Genomic DNA, 16571 nt, shown 5'->3' with positions numbered 1-16571 from the left:
GAGCGGATGCGGATGTGGTGTCACTTTTTTGGTTTAAGTATAATTGAAACTTATTAATACGCAGATGTTTATTACTTTATTTCTATATAATCTGGATAGAGATTAAATGACGCGAGTCTAATTGCTGTTAAAACAAAAAGATACCTACAACTACATTTTTTTTTCTGCGGGCGGCGCTCTTGCTGTGGCTGTAACGGGGCTTCTTTGGTCTCAGCCATGGAGTGTTATCACGTGACTTTCTCCGACGCTCTTGTTGGGTCGCGGGGGGACGCTCCTATGCTCGTGAAACGGAGTATAGGAGCGTGGGTAAACAGAAAATATTAGTGACTTTTAGTATTCCAGGTATGAGCAAACGCAAGGGATATATACGTTTGCGTTACCGTTGCATGCTTCACTGCTGCGCATGCGCGAAGTCGCCATGCGTCAATCCAAGCCCGCAGTTAGGGCTCCGCGCACGCGCAGTATGGAACACGCAACGCTAACGCAAACACACAGTGTTTGCGTTCACTCGTACACGCGATACTAAAACTCACTATTAATTCGATAGTTCCTGACATAATCCAGAAGCACCGGGCGTGGTGCGTCCGAGCTTCGTATAATTGTTTCTCAGCCAATGAGTCTGCAGCTATAACCGATAAGATTGCAGTACAAACGACAAAAATAAATTTGTGGGCATCAGAAGTCATGCTCTGCGTTTCTTGAGCTATCAGAAACTATAAACGCTAATGAAAACGGGCATGTAACTTACGTTTTTTTTGCAATATATAGTCACGGAAATTTCGTTAACGACCATTTGCTTTCTGAAGTTGTTGTTATACTGCCCGCATGGTCAAACCCTTACGTGCCGAAAAAAAAAAATGTTTGCGTTCGTGAGTGCTGTGAAGTATTCACGAGCAGATATGGTTACCGAAATATGGGACTCAACGCGCACCAGATGTATATTTTAATCTGATTTCACAATACGTTTAAAAGCCCAATATCACAAGAAGAAAGAACGCGGCCAGAAAACTCAGTACGTTAAAAGATAAAATGGAATAGATAGCCGCTCATTACTTTGAATTGTTAATAGCACCAGTTAACACTCAAACGCACTCGTGTACCCTTGCACTAACACGTGCGAAGTTTTTTTGTTTTTTTTATCAAAATGGTTTTGCAGCTTGCACCTGTAAGCCATGTCAGGGGTGGTTATCTATGTAAATGAATGTTAAGAATGACAACTCATCAGCACTTATTCGTGTCAGAAAGGACTTTAAAGAGATGCGACAAAGTTGCAATTTCATTTGTTAAAAAATTCAATTTACTAGTCGGCCGAGTGGAAAGGAGATATTAAAACGCGGAATACTTACAAATATTAGTTTTATGGCTTTTTTTATCTTGTCCAGGCAACCCCTTCAAAAAAACATCGTGGCAACTTTCACTTTGGGCATTAAATGTTCCCTTTGGAAGTCCATATGAATTCTATGATATATATTTCTTGCTGTAATCTTTAATGGTTGGACATTTGCCTGTGTAACTAAACCTGCCCCAAAAAGAAGAGATATATAGGGAATAATAAATATACATCTTCCGCCAAAAGTTTTTGCGCATTCAAGTTTTTTCACTTTCTCTTCGTGCAGGGATAAGAAATAGATAAACCTACAAGTTCGAAATACACAGTTGCTTTTGATTTCTTTAATAACACATTAGGGGGGGGGGGCGGTCTAAATGTTTTGGGGCGCGCGGGGGTTAGGGGTCATTGAAAATAGAGAAGTCGTTGCGAATTTAGGGTGTGTAAGGAAATCACTTCTGAACAGGCCAAACGTCATGCTCAATATATCCATGCAGATCGCGTCACTTGGTAGCAGGTATTAGGGGCTTTTCGCTCTCGTCACTGATATTGCGACTTAAAGTTCCATCATTTGTTACGTGGTATATATTCCTTTTTATTTTCCATTGTTATTGTTCTGCCATTCATTGCTTTTTTTCCTCAATTTTCCTTGGACGCCATTTTGTCATGGCTTTGATACCGTTAGGACTCAGGGCTTCGTCGGCTCCCGCTCTTTCGCAGCAATGGAATTTCCTGCGACAAGCTCTCCCGCTGCTTACTTACAGTGTACTGCTGTACACTGTAAGCTACTCTAACACAACCTAAACCAAAAGGCCTGGACCGTTTCCCTTACACCCTCGTCACGAATGGATCCACGCAGTGCCGAATAGTTTGTGTCAGCACAGCCGCTTGCGCGTAGTGCGCGACGCTAACAGGTTGCTCTTAATTTGCATCTTGCAATCAGGCACCTCTCTCAAAACCCAGTTGTCTCCAGCACTATCCTCTTCCACGAATCAACGATTTGGAGTGGGGCTTGCCGAAAGGGTCCTCAGAGGGGTACGGTTAAGAAACATAGGGTGCGTACCCCCCACCTCCACCAGATGTCACGGGTGGTGACCAAAAAAAAAACAATAAATGAACAGGAAGAAATAAACGTTTAATGTGGCGAACTTGCGCCAAAAGTAAAAGGGCACAAAAGACAATAACAGAGCGTCGCGGGCGTCGAAGTCGGCGTAGCAGCAGAGTCGAACGCTGGGGCGAAACTGACTCCGGCTTGGCACACGGAGCAGCTTTTGTACACGCGTGGGCTTCTGGAGCATTCGGCTTAGAAGGTTCGGCGCGTAGAACATTCTAACCTCGAATCAACAAGATGGTTCTCGAATTTACCAGAACATCACATTCTAGTGTCAACAAAAATATGTAGCCGCGGGCAGGACTCGAACCCTGGCCTTCTGCGTGAAAGCAAGCGCGATAACCGTTAGGCCACGGGCGCGCTGCCTATTGCGTCAGCTACGCTCGCGGCAATATGCAGAAATTCTTACTTAATGGAAACTGAACTATGGAATGTATCCCAGCACGCTCTACAAATTTTGTAGGGAAGGTAATGCTTCAAGGTTTTGGACATTATAAACTGAGCCGGTTATTATTTATAAAAAAGCATTTTCAAGAGTAACTGCTTTAAAGAGTATTTTGCACAATGCTAAACCAATACACTTTTTTTTTCTCATTCCGCAAAAAGAATTGTAGGAGTTCAAGCGAACCAACCAGTCTCCCTCGTAAAGCCCCTACGGGCCTTGAGGGTACGTGTAAATAAATAAATATATTTTAAATAGGAATGTTAACAAAATTCAAAGAAATAATAAATAAATTGTATTCATACAATAGGTATTGTTAAAGAACGGAGTGCTGCAATTGGTTCGTGTACCTGACGTCACGATCGAATTCAATATAAATACGAGAGCCGATTCTAAACTATACTATGTGTCTTACGCCTTGCATCATTTAGAAATGGCCGTTCGACTTTCGACTCTTTTGTGCTTTATGGCAGCAGCCATAGTTCAACTTCCTGAAGCGCAGTCAAGAACAACTCAACGGACAAGATACGATGCTGCGAAAGTAAGTACTCAGGTTTATTTCCTGGAAACGAAATTATATTTATCTCGAGATATTAATAGCCATAAAATAAATCTGAGGTCATATATTTTGTGTAAAACAGTTCAATCTCTCAGAGAGTGTAGAATTTAATGAATCTACCAGACTTACGCAATATTGCTACAAAAAGTGCGCACAATATTTCTCGTGCTTTAGAATACTGCACTAAAGAGTACCACACTAAAAAGAATTCGGCAGTTCTACGGAGTGTTCAAAATATTTATTTAGAAGTGAAAAAGAAAGTCAATGTATCACTATAATACTTTTCTTGTAGATCCTTCAGTAGACAAAATTAAAAGAAACTCCCGTGTGACAAACCATTATGTTGGCGCAGCTTCAGCTAAACTACGCACCGGCCGATGCCACATTTGGCTTCCCTTTTGAGATTATCACGACCTTCTTTCTGTTCTCAAAACGCGGAGCCCTTTGTTATTCCTCTTTGTTCTGCTTAACATACCCCCCACCCCTTTTTCTTTTTTTGTTATCGAAGTGCGAGCACGGTTTTTCTTAAAAAGGGAGGGTTGAACGGGCGAAGGGAGTTTGGATAGTTGACATTTTTTTTAATTCGATTGATTTTACAACCTCGTAGACAAACAAAGGTTTTTCTCTGCATGTTCTCGGGCAGACGGAATATTTTCAAACTCGTGCTATCTCGGCCTTACATCTCATGACTGTCGACTCCCATTTGTGAAGCAAAACGTTGTAACAAATCGGAAGTTGGTAAACGCTGCTCATACAGTGGTGGTATTAGGTTCCTGACAAGTTCCTGTCTAAAACCATCACGACGGAAATACGCTTAGCTGCTTGCTTATACAAAAAAAAAAAAAAAAAAAAACTGAAAATACTAGGACAGCTATTTCGAAAATCCTCCGGGTGGAAGTGTGCGCCGTACTCTTTATAATACATATTATTTTTTTTATTTGTCTTGCCTTTCAACGAAATTTTACGGCCTTCATGTTATCATTCAAAGTACCTGAGTCCTTCAATACTTTTCTGGGCCCTGATCTACACAGTGTAACCAAGAGACCGGGCGATCGCCGCCTGCTCTGATTGGTCGGCGGTGTGCCGCTGACCAGTCGGTAATGCCCGGCCCCTTGGTTCCGCCGTATATATAGGGCCCCTGGCCGCGATACTTCCCGTAACACTACGGAGAGCTTGGTACTCTACAACGCGCGACTCTGGCGTCGGCGATGGGGCTAGGAACCGCCAATTACAACCTCTGGAAGTCTTTGCAACCATGTGTTTCGGAATTTCTAACCCACTCTGAGTGAGCTATCCGTAGAACGTGATGCGTCGTCGCACCAAAGGCAGTTCTTGTTAATGCAAGCCTCTTCGGTGTTGTAATCCCAATCAACTGTTGAAACTTCTATATATACAACAATCTCGAAAATAATATTAGTTTCATTCCTTTTCCTTTTCTCGAAATGATCGATATTTCAATACAGCTATCGTACCCAAAATTCAGCGCAGCGAGCAGCACCACCAAGTTGACGTACTGCTAACACTCCATTCCCTGACTATTTTCTCATGCAAAAGCATCGTTTTGTTTGAAAACAAACGAAAAATAGCCTATTTTATCAGTTCTGTTCTTAGACATCAGTAACTAAGGTGAACAGTGCTTGCATACAGTGATCAATTACAGACGTTTCAAAAGAACAACGTACCGGAAATTAAAAAAAAAAAAAATTTGTAATCGCAAATTTTGAATGTCTTACTCCGAGTTGAGCTGCCTAAACGAAATGGCCCCTCAGAAGGAGTGGCCCCCCTGGCGACAACTTTGGTCGTAAATCAAACTTGGGTCAAAGTTTCGTGACAAATAGCGGTAGTGAAGGACTTTGATGGTGTTGAATATTTGTGGTTTATTTTTCTTCCGTGGCATCCGGTATAATCAGTGCAGCAAATGCACTACAGTTTTAAAAGTGGAAATTAAGTCGCATGAAATAATTATGACATTGCAACGCACTAAGAGACTTTAGCTATCACAGTGCTCTGACAGGCCTCTAACCTCTACAAAACATTCATTATTTTAGGCAAAAGGCTTCACCCTGAGTTAGCTTTCCTGCAGAAAAAAAAGGCAGCCAATCACGGCGAACGACAGAAGTGTTCAAGTGACTGACGAACCTCAAAGTACAATGATACTAAAACGATGCGCAGATATCGAAGACAATTTTCTGTGGGGCCATCTGCCCGAATTCTACCCGAAACGCGTGCCTTTACTAATTGTATTTGTTCTGTTCTAGGAGCTAAGGGACCAATTCGATCAGAAATATTATCTGATGCAGCGCTCACAGGTCACTGACAGAAAAATGGGAAATAATGCCAAATGTGTCTCCGTGATGGGATTGACTCCAGTTGCGTTCGAATCTAGTATAATTGCCCAAATCATAATCAAGCAAAATCGCGCCAGCGATCCCAGGTAAGTACAGCCATGACACACGTCGTAAACTCGAGTGGTGTATATTTTTTGCTTAAAGAGTCAAGGACCAACGTGCAATAAAAATATGTCACGTGGCCCCAACCGATCAATTGACGCTCACTTTAAACATATTAGTGTCTTTTCTTCAGCCGGGCTTTGGCTGCCCGTTTGACAAAGTGTTATCCATGGCAGAAATCTCGCGTTCGAGGCGCAGTATCTACAGCGTTCGTAACCTGTCACCGACTGTGCACGTTCCATTGTTTACAATTCACAGTCCACACGTTTTAAATCACTAACACAGCAATGAACGCGAGTCCTTATACGCTTTTATCGAAATGTGTATTTGCGGTGAGAAGCTTGCGAGGTGCGCTCCTGTTTTCCTCACTCTGGGGTAGTTAGTGCACGTGTAATGCACGCGGTTATTTTTTTTAATTTTCATAAAGCATAGAAGCTTGCATTGCACGTCTTGCAACGCAGAACTTGAACTACACTCACCCTGGGATTTGAACAAAAACCACCAAGCGGCGATACCCTAACTTATCGCCGCAAATAGGGAGTATTCAATCGACGCCATATTCTCAGGCGCTGTTCCGGGCGCAGGAGTGAGTGAGAAGACGTATTTATTAAAGGAATGGGATACATCACGATTTCTTGATAAAGTCATCCAATGCCGGAGAGCGTTTACGTCAGCTTGTGCATGTACGTCGACACTGCTTGAAGCGGGGATGTAGTGAAGTCAGCAATGTGGCGGAGGGGCGCACCGTACTTGTGGACCTTGGGAAGGCCGTAAAGGGTTACGGTAAACCCATTTTGGCATATCAGCCTGAGGTAAACACCACGAGAGTCTGAGTGTTTCTTGAAGATGATGGTATCTTATTGACGGTCTTTTATTTATTTATTTATTGAATTCTAATACTATCGGTCCTACAGAGGACCAAGATAGGAGTGGATTTGCACAACACAGAAAAACGCTCTCAAAATGCAGAGATCAATACCACGTATACAAAACAACGATGAATTGACAACTCTAGGTACTGCTGGCAGAAATCTCTGAAGCAAGAGAACTAAACTCTTTCGAGTTCCAGCGGTCACGATATGCGCTGGGAGCTCGTTCCATTATCGAGCTGGTTGCGAAAAGAACGAGTAGCTAAGACTGTCCTTGGAAAACTTCCGGTCTTTTACATACCGAGTATGCTTGTTGCGGGATATACACGACGTGCTCCCATTGATATACTGTTGATTATTTACAAGAACTAGGTGATTTAATATGTTATAAAAGAGATTAAGCCTCATCTGCTTCCTCTGCATTAGAAGGAGGGGTAGACTCGCCCCATTATAAAGAGTTAACGCAGGGTCTATAGCAGGACAAAACAAAACGTAACCCAAGCCGTTTTACTTGCTCCAGATTTGAAATCATACTTAACATGCGGGTCCCACACCTTACTTGCGTATTTCAGTAGAGGCCCTTTTAACATCCTGTATGCTTTAAATTTTTCTTCTGAGATAGTTTTCTGTGAGTTTTGTTTCTGTGGCTTGTTTCTGCAAAGATGTTCTGGATATTTGCAGTCCGGTCTTTTCGCACGGGCGTATACAACAAAGTGTAAAGGAGTTTCGAATGTCAATCAGTTTATTATTTTCCTAACCAGAGATATTTCTGTCAAAGATGTTTACTTACCATAATGTGAACATGCAAATCATGGTTTGCGGCCACTAAATGTGAAAACTTACTTTTGGAATATCATTGTAGTGACTCCTTTTTTATATGCCATCTAAACCAGCTCGCCCGCATACCGTCGCCTCTTGCAAACGTTTTTTTATTACTTTTTTATACGTGCCTTTTGGACAATTTGCAAAATATATAACACCAAATCTGAAAATATTTTTTAAGGACTAACATAGATGTGAAAATGACTGCTTACACGCCTGATCGAAATCCGACAAAAAATATGATAAGAAACACTAAACAGACGACGCTTGAATGTAAGTATATATACGCTTCTTAGCACAGTCAATTAATATATAAAACGCAGTTTACTAATTCCATTGTCAATAAGTTATTTATTTATTTGAAGTGTTCACTGGGAGGTAAAGAATAGAACTAAAAATCCTTCTTTCAAATTGCTAATGATGCTATCAGCAAGCCACAGGAGTGGCGATTCTCAAAGTTGTATATTTGTCTCAGCGCTCATGGCGCTTATCAAATGTATTGTATCGGCATTAATTTCCTAATGTTATATATATTATAAGTATGCTTTCAGCACTAAGGATGTGAATATAAGGCCTTAAAATCTGGTTTCTTACTGACTCACTTAAGCAATTACTGCTCTATATCAGGATGGCACAGGAAGGTAAACTCCAAATGTTTCATGCCCTTTTACCTCTTTAAATCATCGAGACCAATCCCAATATATATTATTAAAAAGTGATGTGACGCGAGTGCAGCTAGTGTACAAACAGGAACTTGTTTATAAGGGCATTCACTTGAGATAAATAAACGCATAATGAAACATTGGCAAATTTTAAGCATTTTGAACTTTTTTACGAAGCACAACCTTTGTTTGTTTATTTGACCTCCTCGGGTGTTTTAAAACATGCATACGTTTTAGGGCGCGTTCAAACACTTGCAACCGAGCACGACCGAGAGATAAAAGACCTGTTGAAACCTCTTAAAATGTATTAGGACGAGATAACCCACTGGCACGCTGGCGCCATCTATGCGGTGACCCTGGAACTGCATTTCACAAAAGCGAAGCTTTTGCGGATTTCCGAGGTCAAATGCGCGTAATACGTATGAGAAAGACTTGTTTATAACGTAGAGAAAAGTTTTTCGCGCCAAGAAAGAAAGGAGAATACGCGAGAGAAATAGCAAATATGCGGGACCTACAAGTTTACACTGCTAGCCAATAGATAGTGCCAGTGTGTCCTCTTGTCGTAAGAGATATTAAGAGGTTTCAAGGCACTCGGTCTTGAGTATAAGTCGCAAGTGTCTGAACGGTTCATTCGAGTAAATCTAGAAGTACGCGGGAATACTCTACTTTGTGTACTACTCTTCCTATTTTCAGTTCTCTACAATCAAAAGCTAGTGTTTTCTGACTATAGAAGTTGCCGTGTTCTCACTTATGAGTATCAAGGGGAAACATGTAAGTTAAACATAACCTCCATGTGTTACTGTTTTTTCCAATTTCTAAGTGATACAAGTGATAACTATTTTATAAATGTAATTTGCCTTATCATCCGTAAATATGAAACTAGAAGAGCATTAATGCATGCTTTATAAACAAATTGGATTTTACGTTTAGTGCCCTATCCATTACTGCCGCTTAATTTTAAAGGGCAACTCCGGCCAAAACTCAAAATGAAATAGATTACTGGTATCGATGTAGTGACACAAAATACGACACCAGCCGTAATATCACGTCCGTCGGACACCGCATTCTCAACTAATGCCGATAATAAAAATGCGACCCGCCGCGAGCCCCTGCCGACCGCTAAAGCAACATTGGGCCGTGACGTCCGTATCGTTCTCTTTTTTTCCTCCGGTTCGGGCGTTGCGCGGAGTGCGCTTCTTTGAGCCGCTACCACCGCTACTTCGGCTTGTGATTGGCGTGTTTAGTCGTTGCTTTTATCTGTAGCCAGTGTAGCTTCGGTATAGCCTTTTGTTTATTTGCTTGTGAGGACCCCAAGACTTGTTTTAGCGAGCAACTCGGTGCGCCCAAGACTGCCCAGCTGTTCCTCGAAAGATGCCGAGTGCAACTTGTAGCGCTGTGGGCTGCTCAAACAACCTGCTGCGCAACACGGAGGTGCTTTTTCACAAGTTTCCAACGGACCGGAAATCGGAGAAGGTGTGGGTGAATGCTGTTCGACGAGTGGACTTTGGACTTCGGCTTTTACGCGCGCGGGGAAGAAAGAACGGAAATGCAGACGTGTACAGTCCAGCCCACGGTGTTCGGGCGCCGCGGCCCGCGCCGGAGAGCCTCAAAACTTTGTGTCTGGGACTGACCAGCAGCGCGAAAGTGAGGGGGCCCCCAGTACTGTACGTCACTGGCAGCGCGGCGTGGAGCAACGCTGCTCCATCCACGGAGACCCGATGATAATTTAGGCCTAGCGACGAGTACGGAAGGCCGCACACACGTCGACAGCCGCCGAGTACGGCAGCGAACGAGTTCACTCGTTTTCCAGTCGCTAGCTTTTGGGTATACAAGCGACGAGTGCGGCATAACGCACGCACGGCGGCGGCCGCCGAGTATGGCACCGCTCGTGTTCACGGGTTCTACAGTAGCTAGCTTTTTGGGTATACGCACTAACTCTTGCTACATGGGCTGAATTACTACCACGTATACAGAATTAAAACAAAATCAGCTTACCTCCTATCTTTAGACAGCTAGCGCAACAAAGGTAGGTGTCGCTCGGCCTGCGTACTCGTTGATCGAGAACGATCTTGACGTCACGTTCACATAGCAGCCGATTCCCAGTGTTGCCGGGGCCTCGAGCGGCTAGTTTCGGTTTTGTTGGTCGCGCCCCAAGCAAAACTTTGAAACGTCGATATCTTTAAAACTACGCACAATAAGGAGAAAAATATTACACCTTGCAATTCAGAAACGCTGACTGCACTAAAAACAGTCATAATCCCAAAATTGAAAGTATGGACCGGAGTTGCCTTTTAAGATATAACCAAAACAAACCTCATACTTCTTTATGCATTTAAAGAGACACTGACAGGCTGCTTATGGTCGCCAAGGTTTTTATTTGCACATGACATATGAGAGCCCAACTACCCAGAACACAATTTACGGTTTGAAATTTGTTTTCTTTCCGCCCGAAAAACCGCCGATCGAGAAATGGCAGGTTTGATTCACGCTCACACTCTTCTCCGTGGTCACGTGTCATTTTCTTTGGTTTAGACACAGCCACCCAATATAATCGAATTGGCAAGTCATCGAAGGCACCCACTTAATAATACAAATAGAAAAGAGATGTGACACCCATTTCTTGTGGCTTCTAAAAGTCGGAAATACGTTGATTGAATAAAACTTGCACAGTCATGTGACTTCCGCCAGTTCTCTCCTCTATATTTCTTATCCCTCCCCAGTCCAGTTTCGTTTTCGGTCTTGGTTTCAAGCAGTTGCGTTTTGTTTTTACTTTGTTAAAATATACGTGACGCTGTAGCAAACTGTTGATCGGGTAGTCTTCGGCCACCATAATAGATCGTATGGCAAAAAAGAAAACAAAAATTATTGGGGCTGTCAGTGTCCCTTTAAAACGTTTGTGTCGCAGTACAATACTCTGCACAGTAGCAGATTAGAATGTTGTTAACGCACGTGTCTTAATTCGCAGCCGATATTTAACGGGCATTGAAGGGGGCGTGTATTGGGCACAATACAAGCACCTCTTTCAGAACGCTTAGGCTGAAAGGATTGCAGAGGTTGCATTTAAAGGCACGGGCCAGCAAAGTTTCGATGTCGGTCTGATATGTTGGGCAGACCACAGCAAGAGCCACCCGAAAAATGTAACACTTTTATTTGAGATAAAATAATATGATAAATTGCATTTAGCCGGAAACAGACAAGAACTCAAATTTAAAATACTCATTTCGACTAGCCGCACTTTCGCACGAACATATTGAAATCAATTTCACTATTTATTTATCTAAATTAAAGATGCCGACGGTCATCCTTAAAGGCCAAGGCACGAGACAACGACTTCTAGGGTCCATTTCTCTTAAAAATACATATTTTTGTTTTTTGACCTATTGAATAGAAATTTATTGATGTCTGTAATAAAGGTTTATATTCCGTACATCGTAAAAAGTAATGGACAGGTTTTTTTTCTTTAGTTTCACATATAAGATACATGTTTACACATGTTCCTACATACTCGTAAACGCTGAGCTGAGGAAAAAAATTAAAAAAAAAAAGAGACGAAGACAGCTAGACTTTAAACTCTGCTTAAATTTATTGATTTGAGCACACCAATAAATAGAGTTCAAGACACAGGAAAAGGAGGGACAGAAGGAACCCAAGTGCATAAACAGGGAGCTTGCCGCATTCTACCGGAGAGACTAAGCCAGTGCCCAGGGTCAACATCTAGAAAAGAAGCCGACTTCGATCTCCGAACAACCACACGCTCCTCAAGGTCACGGCACACAGGGAGCACTCGAGAGCTCCAAAGCCTGAAGGGCGATCCACACACTCGCGTTAAAGCGCGAAACACATGTACGACGAAACCGTCCGATCCGACGTGCGGACTGCCGGAATGAACTTGAGGGGAGAGGGTTTTCGTAGCATCGGAGAGCGTTGAAAACCCTCGCCTCCGACCGTCGTATTGCGCGGTCGGACGTCGGATCGGACGGTTTCGTCGTACATGTGTTTCGCGCTTAAGTACGACGGAGTGCAAGGGTTGCTATGGCAGCAGCTGCGCCGGCTCCAACGCAGCTGTTGCCGTAGAAACACTCGCACCAGGTCGGACTCAACGCAAGTGCGTGAACCGCCCTTAAAGGCTTGTACACACACTTCCATGACTCCAACGGAATGCGACTGCAATGTTAATCCTTTCACGGATTGCTATGGCAAAAGGGTTTTAAGCCACTTACACCCGTCATTGCTGCTGCGCGTCGCGGTCTTGAGAGACTTAAAAACCGGTGTCAGTTGCACTCGGTCTGGCTCGACGCAAGTGTGTGAATTGCCCTTAGAGGGCTATTCACAGTTGATTCGGAGCACAAATCAAAATTTCATCAACAAATCTCAGAACCAATAAGTTATCAGCCCCCAAAGAAACCAACAAATTCTGTCATTTTTCTATCTTGAGTGTTGAGATGAAACTCCGACAATACTGGAGCCACCACCAAACCAATACATTACGTCGGTGTTTTTTGTTTTTATTTCGATAATAGAGTTTACATGTATGCCGTTTCCAAATCAGCTCTCCTGCACCCTCTCACTTCTTACATATACCTTTCAGATTGTCAATTGTGGCTGATTCATTCTTCAGTAAGAGGAAGTATCCCACGAGGTTGTAGTGATGCCTACGACCAGTACTGCCAGACAAAACACAATATCTTCCATGCCCAATGTCTATAACATTGAGTCTTGCTGAACGCGCATTCAATTAAGAATGAATATTTTTTTTTGTGTGTGTGAAGAATAAAGTTATAATTTCATGGATGTTGGTCTTATTTGTGTTAATTACATTTGATATATATAGCGAAGTACGTTTTACATTTATGTTTAAATGTCGCTGCGCATATATGCAGTGTAAGCTTAAATTTTATCATCTAAAGAAACTGTCCGCAAACAATCATGCGTTCCATATCACCATACAATAAAAACGTTAGTGCTACAGTACTATTCTGACACAAGAAGCGATAAAATACGTGAGATCTGCTTAAAAGACTGGAGGTAAATTTTATTTTTCGGTGCATGCACTCGTAACAATTGGAGACGTAAAGGAGTAGGAAGAGCCACCACAGCCTGTCTACGATTGGCAAGATTCAGTCACCCGGTGGCTGAGTAGGTGGTCCCTGGCATTTATGTGTGCATTGTCTTCACGACATTTCAGAAAAGGGTGTTGTGGGCAAGTTAGTTTACCGTGTACGATAAAAAGCTTGGAAAGGAACAGAAGGACGAAGAGAAATCAGAACAGGAAAAGGCACCACCGCACACTTACAAACAAGTTTTGAGAAAATAACGGTTCAAAACATCCACACATGGCGTGATACGACGAGAGCTGTAGAAGTTATTCATGAAATGTAATTAAGTTACAGTTATAGTTAAAGTTGCAGTTACTAAATATGTAGCTAAGTTACATCGCACTTACTTTAACTGAAACGCGCAGCCGAGCGAAGTTGCTCGACACTGATGCTCGGACTACCTTCTTGGGTCCGAAAAGCTTACATTTGAGCTGCAGTTTGCGAAAACTCGAAGAATTCCTGATAAGCAGGCCATGAAAGTGTGCTGCAGAATGCTCCGAGAACACTGCCCCTTGGAAACTCACTGATGGCACCGACGACATAACCGCATCCAAGCTCGAACCGCACGCAAGACAGAAGACACGACTCACGCCTGTAGGCGTGAGTCGACCCTCGATGTATACGTCGAGGAACAAACGGCTACACTAAACTCAGAAACGTGGTAAATGTCAAAAAGGTTTTTGAAAAAAAAAATCAAAAATATGTTTAGAAAGCGCAACAGCACAACGGACATAAAGGAAGACATAGACACAGCGCTGAGTTACCGAGGAGTTAGCATGGGAGAGCGCTGTGTCTGTCTTCCTTTCTGTCCGTTGTCCTGTTGCGCTTTTTAACCATTATGAATCACCAACTCACCTGACACTTCATTCTCGTCAAAAATATGTTTTGAGCCCCCCCTCCCCCCCCCCCCCCCTCCCTTTCCAATTCGGTACCAGCTGATTAAGGCCTCATACCTGTTATTTGTGGCGGCTACTCTGTGAACTGTTGTCACACTAGCTAAAGTTGGAGCTTTAGCGAGGTAATTTATACTGGAGAATTAGAACAGCGCGAAGAACGAGAGACCGGATGAGGAGACAAATATTTATTGATCGTGACAGAGCAATATATGCTTGCGCAGTCGATGACAAACAAAAAGAGGATCTGCCTAAAATCACATCTCTAAAAATGCGCCATAGAGAGCCGGGTAGAGCATGCACGTAAAACAAGCACGCCAAGAAACAAGAAAATCAATCTCTTTGCTTGACATGGAAAGTGAAAGTTTTAACAGGCGTTGATGTGGTGTCCATGACAGGCCGGTGTAGAGTTTGGTCCCGGAGATCCAGGTGGGCGCTACTAGTAGGTTGCGGTGGATGGCGTCTCAGCTGGAGGCGCTGAGGGCAGAGGAGTCACTTCCGCAACTCCACCAAACTGGCGTGTGTGTGTGTGTGTGTGTGTGTGTGTGTGTGTGTGTGTGTGGGCGTGTAGGGGGGGGGGTTAGCTATCGGATGCCTAGTTACAAACCTAGTTCTGATTACTAGGCTAAGCGTGTTCAGTTTACCGAGAAGAGAAAGGTGTTTGAGTACGCGATAACTTAATTTATTTTTACGTACTGCGCAACGCTCTCCGCTGTTTTTTTACGAAAGAAAGCAAGAATAACACTACATACATCACGAAACTCCTCCATCATTTCTTCTGTCCCCTAAGATATAAAACAGAGCTGGGTTTTCACGATGAATGCGCCACATATTAGTAAGCAACCATACAGCTGTTGGCAGATTTTTATTCTAATAGACACATAATAGCTAACATAATTTAACCTTTTGTGTCCTAATGCTCACTAAAGACCTGGTGAACTGCGATAATTAAGCAGTAATGCATTTATCGAGGCGTGTTACCAAGCTTCATTGTTACAACCGCAGTCTGCACAAAGAAGACACACAGGTGCTAAATATCGAAATAAGAAAAATGATCTTATTTAGGTATCCAAAACGTTGACTTTTTGTGAGACTTTCAGGATATTAATTTTGAGAAGAACCACAAAGATGTGCAGTTGCAATAAATGTTCCTCGTTTAGAAAACATCTCACCTCAAGTAACCGGACGAGCTCTTCAAGGTCTTCCCCAAAGTTGGATGCAAGCAACGGAAGGAGGCAGATGGTTGCCGTATTTTGTTCTTTGACCTTGGTCTCAGCCTGGTTCATCTCTAGGCTCCACTCCAACACAGCCTCCTTCTTTGGGCTCGACCGGAGAAATGTTACCAGCAGGAGCACATCTTTTGGCGTGCTCAGTTTTCACAAAGACCACGTAGGGGAAATGGGGAAATATTTCAACTGCCTTTGTTATATTTTGCATCCGCTTTAGGAATTCTTCGGTTCTGGTTCTCCTACGGGCTGCGAGTAGATCCTCTAAGCAGGATTTTTTTATTTTTTTTTAATTTTTGCTTGTGTGTGCGTGAGGGGGCTAGTTTGAACGAAGGACTCACAAAGCTACATTCTGCTTTCTCAAACTTCGACCCGAAGGGTCTTTGTCACGCACTGTAGCTTCCCTGGGGCTTCCCACTCCCAGTCCCATCTCGAAAAAGAAAAAAATGGACATTCCACAGAAACTGTACATAGAAATAGATTGACATCGTTTCCTACAGCTCCGCAAAAATCTTTCTTTTTTCCGTTCGAAAAAAAAAATGCAAATTTTATTTTTGTCATTTCATAAAAAAAAGGCGTGTGCCCGGGGGGGGGGGGGGGGGGGGGAAGGGTGGTCCCGTGGAGACATTGTAACGGTTACAAGTAATTTTATTACTTCAAAAAGTAATCCGATTACTCTTGTGATTACTCCCTAATAAAAGTAATCAACTGATTACAAAATTACTCTTAAAAGTAATCCATTACAAGTAATTTGATTACTTGTAATGCGTACGGTACAAGTCTGTTTCAAACGCATTCTTTATTGTTCCTGCCCGTTCCTTCGATACTTTCCCATCCGGTGTCAAAGCAAACCGGCCTCTAGCTATTGTTTCCTTTAAACCCCTGCGCTGCCTATTCGATTAAACAAAATTGAAAAGATACCCTTGCGTGTTTTCCAGAAGCATTCTTCATTGTTTTACATCTACGAATACTGCGCACGCCATGTTCGTCCTGTATTGACCCCGAATGTTCTTTCGAGATTCTCACATCTGGTCTCAGAGCAAGCCTGGACTACCTATTGTTGCCTCTATCCACTTCCTTTACCTATCCGTACCAACGAACATGAGAAGACACA

At 42.9% G+C, this 16571-nt stretch overlaps 1 protein-coding gene across 1 annotated transcript; it reads left to right on the top strand.

Moving 5' to 3' along the window:
• The first annotated feature begins 3313 nt into the window (after window positions 1-3313).
• LOC120844550 lies at window positions 3314-12949 on the top strand. The gene is made up of 5 exons (XM_040216377.1): window positions 3314-3421; window positions 5698-5873; window positions 7762-7853; window positions 8936-9013; window positions 12831-12949. The coding sequence occupies exons 1-5, from the start codon at window positions 3314-3316 to the stop codon at window positions 12947-12949; spliced, it is 573 nt and encodes a 190-aa protein (XP_040072311.1).
• Window positions 12950-16571: the final 3622 nt, after the last annotated feature.

Source organism: Ixodes scapularis, unplaced genomic scaffold (assembly GCF_016920785.2).
Source record: "Ixodes scapularis isolate PalLabHiFi unplaced genomic scaffold, ASM1692078v2 ptg000729l_1__unscaffolded, whole genome shotgun sequence".
In the NCBI taxonomy this organism is placed as follows: domain Eukaryota; kingdom Metazoa; phylum Arthropoda; class Arachnida; order Ixodida; family Ixodidae; genus Ixodes; species Ixodes scapularis.
The sequence above is the reverse complement of the archived record's forward strand: the minus strand, read 5'-3'. Positions and strand labels throughout refer to the sequence as shown.

Coding starts and splice junctions, on each gene's coding strand:
- LOC120844550 (XM_040216377.1), top strand. CDS start 3,314: ATGGCCGTTCGACTTTCGACTCTTTTGTGCTTTATGGCAGCAGCCATA. Junction 5,874..7,761: donor AATCGCGCCAGCGATCCCAG/GTAAGTACAGCC, acceptor ATATTTTTTAAG/GACTAACATAGATGTGAAAA. Junction 9,014..12,830: donor TGAGTATCAAGGGGAAACAT/GTAAGTTAAACA, acceptor TATACCTTTCAG/ATTGTCAATTGTGGCTGATT.